The sequence below is a fragment of the Python bivittatus genome, unplaced genomic scaffold (assembly GCF_059951505.1).
Source record: "Python bivittatus isolate LINGU-HERP-01145 unplaced genomic scaffold, Pbiv_v1 ctg000700_np1212, whole genome shotgun sequence".
Lineage (NCBI taxonomy): Eukaryota > Metazoa > Chordata > Lepidosauria > Squamata > Pythonidae > Python > Python bivittatus.
In genome coordinates, this window is record NW_028277098.1 from 55,447,342 (window position 1) to 55,459,056 (window position 11,715).

The 11,715-nt window shown below is 38.4% G+C and overlaps 2 protein-coding genes across 12 annotated transcripts in view; one reads left to right on the plus strand and one right to left on the minus strand.

The window, feature by feature from the left end:
- Positions 1–2,992, plus strand: part of BRPF3 (bromodomain and PHD finger containing 3) — a 44,866-nt gene extending 41,874 nt beyond the window's left edge. For 8 of the 11 annotated variants that reach the window (XM_088154508.1, XM_088154509.1, XM_015887799.3 and 5 more), the window contains 2 exons: positions 1–155; positions 546–2,992. In XM_088154508.1, coding sequence (XP_088010634.1) covers positions 1–155; positions 546–729 — 339 coding nt within the window. In that variant the 3' untranslated portion in view covers positions 730–2,992. The remainder of the gene's footprint in view (positions 156–545) is intronic. The other 3 variants (XM_025165635.2, XM_007426560.4, XM_025165634.2) reach the window with 2 other exon arrangements.
- A 994-nt stretch (positions 2,993–3,986) lies between these two features.
- Positions 3,987–11,278, minus strand: LOC103056235 (armadillo repeat-containing protein 12-like). The gene is made up of 6 exons (XM_025165636.2): positions 11,065–11,278; positions 9,935–10,083; positions 8,343–8,477; positions 5,121–5,294; positions 4,903–4,974; positions 3,987–4,530 (listed from the first exon to the last, which is right to left on the minus strand). The coding sequence occupies exons 1-6, from the start codon at positions 11,201–11,203 to the stop codon at positions 4,162–4,164; spliced, it is 1,038 nt and encodes a 345-aa protein (XP_025021404.1). The 5' UTR covers positions 11,204–11,278; the 3' UTR covers positions 3,987–4,161.
- Between the last annotated feature and the right edge of the window lie 437 nt (positions 11,279–11,715).

Sequence of the window (11,715 nt, forward strand, 5' to 3'; positions counted from 1 at the left end):
ATCATTGATCCTGAGATGCCACAAGAGGGCCTCCTTCACAATGGAGTCCCAATCCCTGTCCCCCCTCTGGAAGTGCTAAAATTAGGTGAGCAGAAGCAAGCTGAAACTGGAGAAAAACTTTTCCTTGTCCTTTTCTTTGACAACAAGAGGACATGGTGAGTAAAATAAACAAATCAAGGGGAATAACTTCTTTTGTTTGGACAATAGAGTATCAAGTATTTATTTTAATTAATGTAGCAAGCTCTTAAGCATGCTGATGATTGGGGGAAGTTTCAGACTGTACAGCTGAGTAGCAGGCCAAGAGTTCTTTGTTCTTCTAGTGAATAATATGCATGTCTTCTATTTGTAACTGCACTAAGCAGAGTCATTACATAGCTTCTTTTTGCTCATTTACTAACGTATTTATCAGGCATTAATGCATCTTGAAGAATTAAAATTAATAGAATGGGTTGATTTGTACAATTTGTAATGCTCAAGGTAGTTGGAAATACATTTCCTCATTTTCTCCATAGTAACGTGTCTCTCTCTCTCTCTTTATACTGCAGGCAGTGGCTTCCACGAGAAAAAGTTCTTCCTCTTGGAGTAGATGACACTGTGGATAAGCTCAAGATGATGGAAGGACGGAAAACCAGTATCCGCAAGTCTGTCCAGGTTGCATATGACCGTGCAATGATTCATATGAGCCGAGTTCGGGGAGACCATCCTTTTGTTACACCAAATTATCTGTAGGAAATCTGCTCTACCCATGCTGTAGGAAGTAATGTCTGCATCTATAGGCAAAGTGGATCAACTATACCCTGAAAAATATGGGATGCTCCTGGCTAGAAGAAGGTGTAATTGCCATATTTGCATTCTTAGTAGAGACACAGTATTTCCAACAGTAGGAAAAGTTCGTGTAACATACTTGATATGTGCCAAAAAGTCTGCCTGGTTTCTTTCTGAACATGTCTCTCAAAGGACCCAGCAGGAAAAGAAGTGATGTAGTAGCTTGATTAGTAAGAAGATGTCTGGGACGGCTGCACTATAATGCTGTAGCCTTGGCAGAATCTTAGATAATTTGCTGGTTGGACAGAAAGCCCTACCAGCTTCTTGAGTTTTTAAGCTTCAGCTAGTCCTGAAGGAGCTTTGGAGCCTATCACTTCTGTTATGAATTGAGGGTCCTTTTGATGACTCTCATGTGCCAAATGTTCAATAATATTCACCATATATTTTCAAGTTATTTTTGAAAAACACTGGTCCCCCCTTCCCCATGCAATTATATTTGCAACCCTGTGTAGAAATCTCTGTCTAAATTTGTATATGTTTTTATGTTAGAAATTACAATAAAAAAGAAAGAATATTTTGGGGTGATAGCCCTTTCCTGATTTTCTCTCATGCTCACATTCACAGAGCTTTAAATATGAAGAAACCACTTGGGAGATATTTTCTGTGATTTTTACATTTCAATTTCAGGTTCGTATACTTCTGAAAACTGGTAAAATAGTATTTTAAATGTGATTTTACAAATACCTACGCTGCTAGAATGTTGTTGCTAGATATGAAGGTTTATTGTGAAATGAGGAAAAAGCAATCTTTATGGTTTCAAAACCATTTAGCCCCATTGCCCCAATTCATGGACAATGGGGCTGAAGCCCTGTCTCGTTTTTCATTTCTCTTCTTCAGAAAACCACAGCCTCCTGCCCATTCTGTAGGACTTCTAGAGGTGGAAGCAGTCTCTTGTTTATTTACAAGGGAATATGCATAAAAATCTCTTCCTTATGTGTATCACCCTGTTTGGATTTGGGCCATTAAGCATCTCATTGCACATTTAGAGCTTTTTCCAGCTTTCAGTAGTGAGTATCTACTTATATAGAGTGCCATATGTACTTTGAGGTGTGCAGCTCTGGACTAGGGTAATTGTATAGAATCATGATTCCTCTTTACCCTAAAAAATGAGAATTAAATTGGAATATGTTTGTCATCTTATTTGCCAGAATTCCTTACAGTCACTCTTGGCTGCCCCATAAATACTTCAGCATTTGCTTTCATGCTCTCTGAGCTTCCATTATTGGGATCTGTTAAAAATAGAGCACAACCCCTTGGAGAAGCCTATTTTTTTAACTTGCATATGCTAGAAAAACAGGAAGAGCTGAAGTCTGCAAGTTGACAGTGCATTTCATATTTAACATTTGATCTTATCAAGATTTTTTTTCTTTTTAAAAGTTTCAAACCAAAGGTACAGAGCAAGATTGTAATTTGAAAACCATTGTTTTTTCCTTTTTAAATTTATTATTATTATTGTTATTTTCTTATTAAGAGATTGTGGAACAAATGTTAATGTGGGAAAATCACTGCCATTTCTAAGTGGTCTTTTTTTCAAGAACCACATCTTATATATTGGGACATAAAACCACACTATGTGGGGAATATCTGTAACATACAGAACACGAATAGGAATCTTTTTTAAAATAATAGTTAATAATGTCTCAAGAGTGTGGTTACAGAAGGAACTTTTGTACATAATTGTAAACTACTGTTCTAAATTATTCAGGCCAATTGTTAATCTTTTTTTAAGTCCTCAGTTGTGTTGCTGGGTCTTTTGTATGCATACAATATAATTAATTTAAAGAAACATACATTTTCCCAGATTGTAGCCTGGCTGTGGACTTGTGATTTATGTTTAACTGTTTAAGATCTTGCATTTTATTTTCTTCCATTTTTTGAAAAATTACAATTTAAGGATTTGAATTGGCTCATATCCTGCTGTTGCTATGGGACCTAAACGTGACTTGTCAGTCTGCTGTAAAGCACAGATGGCTCTATTTATTGTAGAAAGTGAGTTTATTTGCTTTCTAGAACTGTTTATATCAGATGGAATAAGAAGTAATAAATTCTATGCTTGTAAAGAAAAATGCTAATTTTACCTACTATAATCTGACTGTCTGAAACTATATTTTCTCTCTGAGAAATAAATGTTCTGATGTAAAATATCTGATTGGACTGTTTTAGCTGGGGAAATTCCTTGCTTGATTTGGACTCTGAAATGAAATGATTTGTCAAAGTATTTAGGAGATTTCTGAATAGTTGCTCATGAAAACACAAACCACCGTAAGCCATTTCAAAGTGCATTCCTGTGTTCCAGATACTCTCCAGAAAACATGGGGTATGGCAAAGTACCCCAGGCACAAACAAAGTTTGTGTAACTTTATAGGTATGCTGGTGCACTTCCACACTAGAATATCTGCATGCCAATGCAACTTTGCTGGTGAAAAATAGAGTAATCATTGATAGTTCAGGCATAGAGAGGGCAGTTGTATCCCAAATTGGTACACTCAGTACATATTGATCTCTGAAGAGGTCACGTCAAAGAACCTACTTTGTCCCATGAATATTTTATTTCGTTATTAGAAGTTAGCACACAAAGTCTCTTCCCCCAGTCTACTTTGGCCAATGTCAAGATGGAATACTATTAGGGAGGAGTGCTAGGTGTCTTGTTAATACCTTGGCTTAGGGCTAATAATCCTGCTTTCTGTCCACACTAGTTTGGGTGATTATAAGAGGGTAGGCCTTTGAGCAGGATGTTTGGGTTTTTCACCTGTGTGTTCTATATACCAACTACAGGAGTTTTCAGGACTTCTGTTATGCTGCTTGTTCTTCCATTTCTGTTTTTCAATCCAAAGGAAATACGTATGGGCAGGGATGAATATAAGTGTGAAGTGATGAATGTGTGAAGACTTCTAGTTGCTTTATTCTTATCTGTACCTTATTAACTCATGCAGTGAAAAGCACCAGGTCATCATCCTACTGGGTGGATTACATGTTGTATAAATGGTGGGACAGGGAAATCCCATGTTCGCATCTTCTCATTGCCATCAGTAGACTTTTTTTGTGACTCTCAGGCATAGGAATACATGCCTGTGATTGGTATATACTGATTGTGTTTTCATGTTGGAAGCCATGAGGTCACCGTAGCTCTGTTCTAGGGTATTGCTAATGGGGAAGAGATTCCTCACTTATACCGGTGCAAGGCTTCTAAGATTGTTTGGCCTGCGAGACTGAATACCAACCTGCTTTTCTCCTACAGAAACTTTCCAGCAGAAGAGTTTATCTTTTCAAAATAATTATTTTCTTTCCACATTTCTGCTTAAGATAATTTAATTCTATGTTAAATTTTGCAAGGGTCTAATACATAGGTTCAGTATTGGGGCCACCAGTGTTGGTTTCACAGAAGAATTTGCTTAAAGAGGAATCAGTGTTCTGGATGCCAGCAATTTCTCCCTCCTCATTTAATTGCATTTTCAGGATAACTCTGCAGGCTTGAATCTGCACTTCTTCCTCCGGGTGAATGATGAGGGAGAGAAGACAGTCAGCTAGCCGGGAATTGTCTCCAAAAAGGACCTCATGAAGGGACAACTCATTGTATTGCCAGTGCCCTGATTGGTAGTGGGGAGTCAGGCGACCCTCACAGAGTCGTTCCACGAGCACTAGCAGCTCAAAGAGCAGGCTTCCAAGCTGGGAAGGCTGGAATAGGTTGAGGAATTCTGGATGCACCTTAAAAAAGGAAATGCAATGCAATGTAAGCCTTAAAGAAAAAGATAAAATCATTGGCTGAGAGACTGTTCCTTGTCCTCCTGGCTAATTGATTTCAGCTTCTTTTATGGGTAACAGACTTCAGATTCTTCTACAAGAGATTATCTCATGACAGGAAGGATGTATTTGAGCGCTGGGATGCAACTCCCAGAACAATCTAGGAATTCTGGGAATTGCACTCCCAACATGTTTGGAAGATACAGGTTAGGGAAGGCTTATACAGTTGCTTATGTCTGTTTGATTAAAGAAGTCCTCAAAATCTACTCTTGCTCTCAAGTATTTTGTTACTTCCTCACTCAGTTATCCCTGTGGGGGTAGGGAGGAAATCCTTACCTGGCAATTCATGACATCAAATAACAGGTCTTCCTTCTGGGCTAATGTGCTAAGGAATTTTAGAATCTGCACCTGAAAAAAAAATACTTTGAGACCATATAATCAATACAGGTAGGGCGCTTAGGTATACTATGGCTTCTTCATAATGCCCCCAAAAAGCTGATGATATTAGGAGTTTGGGTATAGAGTGATGTTGGACAGTCCTTGAATGATTGTACCTGGGCCAAAGTGGTCCCCATCTGCAGAATGTCCATTAATGTGGGCAAGAGCTTTTTCAGGAGCGCATGCATGTGACTCGGCCACGGCAATCCATTCAGTAATCTCAGTCCAGCAACATGTACATCGGTATCCCATAACTCAGTGATCATTTCAAGAATCTTGGGCATAAACTCCTGCACAAAACAAAGCAGCATTTATATTTGCGAATCACAGGCCAGAAATCCCTTATTTCAGAAGTGTACTATAAGTAGCCTTGAAGTGCTGGGCCAGAGGCTGCATTCCAAAAAGTAATGAGTGGGATCAGAACAAAAATGAAACTGGATTCATTTCACTTACATTTTAATTTAAATTAAATATAGTTAATATGATTACCCTCAAGTCATGCATTTATTAATTTCCCCCTTCGATCACATTAATAATTACAATTTGGTAACAACATTAGAGCTCTCTGAGGGTGCTGCATGCAGTGATAATAAGCCTCAGGTTATGTATTTCTATTATATATCATTGCATTTGTATAAGAAATGATGCTTTCAGCTTTTTCTGATTTTGTTTAATTACCAAAACACCACTATTTTATTTCAAGTGTTAGCAATGCTAACTAAAACTTTAAAAAAGGCGTTTTCTTTTCCAAAACCAGAAGAAATGTAAACATACTGTGGGTGGTTCATTTTGATGAAGCATACTAGTCCTATAGTACATCTCATTCTTGGAATTGTTTCATCCCTTTGTTATTATTTACTATTCTAGTCCTTCCCTGAGTACTCCAAATGAGCATTAGGTGAAATATAAATAGAACAATTCTTGAGCACCAGAGAGAATCACAGGAATGATTTAATTTCAGGTGAGAAGCAAGCCGAGAAAAGGAATTTCTTTCCTCTCCCTCTGGAAGGAAACACCTTTCTTCAGTCTCGGTTTTGCCTTCTAGACGAGTGGTATTATCTGCCAACTCCACCCTCTGAAGTTGAACTTATAAAAAGAAGGGAAGAAGAGATGGAATCTCATAGGAGGGAAGTAGCAACTCCTCTTATAAAGTCATCTGTTCCTCATAGCTGGGTAATGAAAGGAAAGGCCTGACTTCTTTGGAGAACCCAAGAGCTGCTTGAAGGGACGCTAAGAGCAGCATTTCTCCTGCAAGTTAAGTGCAGTAATCATGCCTCCGTTGAGCCAGAAAGGAAACACAAAAGCCAGAATGTGTAAAATGCAGCCACATGGCATTAGTAAACGACTTAAAAACTAGCAGACTCAGAGGATATGCAGGAATTTAGGAAGTTACAGGGCTTCCAATTCTTGAAAGAAGCTGCAAAGACTGGGCAGGGAAACCACAGTGTACCTTGAACAGTCAGCAAAGGCTTTCTAGATGCTCCCAAGTTTGTTTACAGGACACAAATGTACACTAGAGTTTTGGCAAACAAAATTGTCACCAATAAATCAGGTGATCAACAAAAGCGGGACTCTCATTCCAACATTAGCCAGAGGTTAAGCAAGTGCATTACTTGGGCACATTCAGGTAATGACAGGTCCCTATAAGAATCATGGCTCATTCTGTTAAAAAGAGCAGTGACTTTGGCAGAACTGGGAACAAGGCTGCCCTAATAGACACTTGTAGAAGAGTCACATAGATTAGCTCATCCATAGTTGTCAGACTTCACTAGATTGCCATTCAGACATTATTTGCAGCACAGTCTTGCAGAAAGTTCTGTAAAGCATCTTAGGATCTGCCCCAAGAAATAAAGCTATGGTAGATCTCTTCTGTCAGCGCCATTGCTGTAGTGACCAAGGATCATAGTTGGATTTATCATGAAAAACCTCCTGTCACCAGGTGATGAATCTAACAGTCCCATCCATTTGCAAGAGGAAGAAATTCCAAGGAGATTTAGGACACCATTTGTGTATGGTTTATTGGTATTACAATATTTTTCTACTTGTACTTGTGAGCTCAATTAATAAAGGGTCCGTTAATTGCAAATTGTAAGATTTCTATAGCTAAAATCAATTCCTCTGATTGAAAGGGGAGGTTTCCTTCTGAATGGACAAGAAATAATATTTCTCACCTGAAGAGGGATTAACATTTTCTGTTGAGACTAATTTCTGGTGATAGAGGAGTATTTCACTGTAAGCCCAACCACTGATTATGCAGATTAAATCATGCAACTTTCTATCATTTATTCTTTATGCAGCAACTAGCATATCACCTTGGAAGATCTGGACAATTTCTTCTGGGAAATAACCCCCACTCCCCCACAGCAGCGATTTATTTATAGTTAAATCATTGGTCCATGAACATTTTATTTGTGTTTCAAGTATATGTAGAATTGAACACTGATCAATTTTCAATTTTCTAAGGATATCCTGTATGTCCCTCTGCAATTCAGAGCTTTTATTGTGGAAATAAACTGCATTTTTCTGAGAGTTCAAAACACAATTTAGTAGCTGGAGAAAAAAAAAAGCACAACTTCCCATACATAATCCTTTGTTGCCAGTTTAATTGCAGTTTGGAAAAGTCTTAGGTCTCTATTCAGTCTTGTATTAGATAGATTTAGCAAAAAAAAAGTATATATCCCACTCCTTTTGATTTTTAATGCATTTAAAATAAATTCATTGCAAATGGTACACCCTCCTATTATACAGTGTAGAAGCACACATCTAACCAGAGGCTGAACAGCAAGTGGAAATCTTCCAGAGTAAGCAGAGACTCTAATTATGGTTAGCTATCACATTACGGGTAGGGAAGAGACATGTGAGGGAGTATAAACAGTGTTTTCAAATGTGTCCATGGTTTCTTTCATAACTGCCTTGTGTGTCTCCTAATGTTACGCTTTTGTGGTTATGCCCATTACGAATGACTACCCTTTACACCACTGAAGCAGGGAAGGCAGTCTTCCTCTTTATGGAATGGTTCTTACAGGTACTCTCAGCTAACAACATTAAAATAGTGCTGCTTCCTGCAGTTCCTATAGATTAATTGATAAATAGCTTAAGTGATTATTTTGGGTGTTCTTATGAAAGCGCAGTCATAGATCAAATTCCATGGCCAGAGCGTTCACAGTTCTTCCCCATTTAGAATAGGACATACTTATCTTTGGAGAAAATTTGGAGGTTTAGCTGAAAGCTTACAGATGTCAATGACTATAATATCAAATGACAATCATGCACATGTGAATTGATGCTGATGTATGTATGTGTCTGGTATAGAAATACAGCACTGCACAAGTGATCACCTGAATTCTGATTCTAAACTTCCAGATGCCAGCAAAAGCCTTGAGAGCGTGCATTGTCTGAATCTTGATACCCATGTCTGAATCATCCAGGAATGAGGCCACAAGCTTAATATCCTCATAAGAACATGCAGATGCCTGTAAAAATTACAAAATTAGTGTGTGTGTGCGCGCGCGCATGAACACAAGTGTGGCTAAGTTGAAGAAAAGCATATGAAAATATCTTCACTTCCATTTAATGTTTTGTAACCTTTCACATTCAAATAATAACTCGAACCTTTTGATTTTAAAGGATAAGAACTAACCTATTATTTCCTACCTTATCCATGGCCATTCTGATTTCCAAACTCAAACACATCAGAGCAGCTATCAAAAGATTTGTTTTAACCTCCCCCCCCCCACCGAAACATAGTAAAATACAAGTAGATGGACTTATAAAGAAACAGAAACCTGTTAAAAAAAGGAGGAGCCAACCAAATTAATGAAGATATGTCTAAAACTTGCCAACCTAAACTTATTTTTTAATTATGATAGTATGATAACCATGAAATAAATTTCTTGAAGGAGTTCCATACTGTTGGTTCTGCAAACAATAAATAATTTGTGTTCACATTGCTGTGTTTGGCTTAACCATGTCAGTTAAAAACCTACCAACTCTATTGGCACAGTATGTCACACTTCGTTAATTTTAACCTTGGTTAATTTTTTGTGGCTCAGACAGCTGTGCAAACTCAGCCCTTTTGTTTAGTTTATGATTCAGTATGTAGTGTTTGAAAACACTATTTGAAAAAATGTTTAACTTAAAAAACGGAGTTAAAGATGTGCAACACAAAGACTCCATTTCAGAAGAAGCAAGACATAGATGAAGGCATCATTCTCACAGAAAAAGGAGAAATGGCTTTAGGAGTTACCAGATCTGGGCTGCAGGATTGGGACAACCACTGGATGGGTGAAAGGAGTGGTCTGGGTGTCCTTGTTGCCATCTAGTGGTCGCTCAGACTTCTACAGCCCAGATCTGGTAGCCCTCAATTGACTCCAGCTTCTACCTTAAAGGTCAAGATTTCATGCATTTAATGTATTGCATTATTTAAAAGAGTTAATATCTAAATGCAGAAGCAAACACCCCTTTTTTCCCATGGAACTCAAGGTAGTATAAATAGGGATCCCATGCAATCACCCATTCAGGTTGACCTGACCAGTTTCACTTCAGTTACGGCAATGTTACCATTTGCCTTCTGAATCAATCAAAATTCTTCTGAGGGACTTGCATCACACTTTGCACCAGCTGGTCTGAATGCAGTTCTGTTGGCCAAATGACATGATCCTTAGGAAAGAAAATGCTTTAGTGCTTGTATTGTATAGAGATGAATCCTTTCCCTAGCCATCATTCCTCTTTTGCAAACTAACCCCCACAAACAGTGTTCTGAAACTGGGGAAGCTATTTATATTTAAAGATGCATGTCTGCCACCATCTGGTGTAGTTTCATCCTGAACCTGGATCCTTGAATTAAACCTGACTATCTTTTTTATACCTGATTGCCTTTAGTTCACTCTTCCATCATTGTATTGTACACCTTGCTATTCTGGACTCTCACCTCTGAGTCCAGTAGATAAACACAGCGGGTGATTCCATGGAGTATCATATTCTTGGAGTAAGCATCTAGCTTTGGATTAAGAGAGAGCAAAAGTCCCCTGAGTTCTCCAGAGTCCGCCACAGTTTTACCCTGGTGAGCCAAGGCAAGTCCTAAGAGTGAAAAGGGGAGGAGAGTAGCAGGAAGACAAAAACAAGAAGTGATCAGGAGTCTTAACTAAGCTGAATGGAGTATAGATGGGACTCAGTAAAACTGGTGTTATGTTTTGACCAGCTTTCTCCAGTCTGGTGTCCTCCCAACATGTTGTACTACATAATTCCTAAGCACCCGAATGAAGCAGATTCCTTCAGAATGATGGGCAGAACTAAAATAAAATCAATGCTGGGTTCATACAGCATGCTAAAGCATGATTACCTTAATCATAGTTTATTAAATAAACCACAATTAGCCATGTTTACATATCATGAAGCACTGTAGTTTCTAACCCATGATTTATAACTGCTTTACATATGACCTGAACCAATGTGACTTAGTCAACAAACTATGAGGAACTAGACCATGGCTTAATGTAATGTGTCACCTCAGAGAGTGTAAGAATCAGTGCTATAAAAGAAACCACATTGTTCATTTTTAGAGGTCATATATATTAACGTTCTCTGTCCAGTCTGGCAATATTCAGATGGATTGGGCTGCAACTCCAGAGAACGTGGTCATTGATCATGGGCTATCTGGGGATGGTAGGGTTATACTTAAATACATCTGGAGGGAATTAGGTTGAGAAAGACTCATATATGCGATTAAGATAGTGAACCATCAGCTTCAGTGTAGCTAAGGGAAAGGTCTGAACTGAGCAAAGCTTTGGTAAATAATCCAAAAATCCATTTTATGTCTGATTCATGCCACATGGCACCATGCAGCCATGCACAACTCACGTGGCTTGACAAAGTTAGATATTACTTATCTGAAGCATAGCCACAGAACTGTTCCCTCTGTGTTGTTTGTTGGTAGCTGACAGTTAAACCAAGGCTTCACAGAAACTGCCAGATAGATGAATAACTTTTTGCATAGCCACAACCACTTCTAACAGAGCTAAATACATTGACATCTCCCCGAATCCACCCCATATTACTCACTGGCTAAGGGAATAGGCTTGGGATTATGAGGAGGACTCTTGATCCCTTCCATGATGGTCTTGGCCACCAGGAAAATAGCCCCAGCTCCTGTAGCAGCAGATACCATGTTTCTTGTTGTTACCAGCTCTAAATACTTCATTTCCTCTTCTTGAATTCCCAGGGATCCAGATTCAGCCTGGGCCCTGACCTTCAACAGGTCCTTAAATAGGAAACGTTAGATGGCTCATAGCATGGTTTGTGACATCACCAGATTCCATCATGACATCTACAATACACCATGACAATAATGAAGAAGAACAAGGATCTCTTACCTTTTTAAATGTTGCCCATACTGATGGTATGATGATCTTTCAAAGAGGCACAGGGCCTGAGTTTCTGATATATGGATAAGACTGGGAAGAACCACATATAGTAAGTATGTAGATTGTCTGTGAACTGGTTTCCATGCTAAGTTTAGAACTGTATTGGTTTGAAACCTGGTTAGAAATTAATAATATACATTTCACAAGCTGTTTGATTTGCTTTTGATACGAACTGTTAACTTTTGAATTAATAGCAATATATTAAAAAGCTAATTCCTTCACTTGGTCACTCTGCAAAGTAACTGGGAAATGGAAATCCAAAGTAAGTTCATAAAATGAGTTTTGACAT

What these genes read in the sequence shown, in the direction of transcription:
- LOC103056235 (XM_025165636.2), bottom strand. Translation starts at nt 11,203, where the DNA reads ATGAAGTATTTAGAGCTGGTAACAACAAGAAACATGGTATCTGCTGCT. An exon ending in CAAGCCTATTCCCTTAGCCA is followed by an intron (nt 10,084 to 11,064) that starts GTGAGTAATATG and finishes TTTCACTCTTAG; the next exon opens with GACTTGCCTTGGCTCACCAG. An exon ending in AGTTTAGAATCAGAATTCAG is followed by an intron (nt 5,295 to 8,342) that starts GTGATCACTTGT and finishes TGTTTTGTGCAG; the next exon opens with GAGTTTATGCCCAAGATTCT.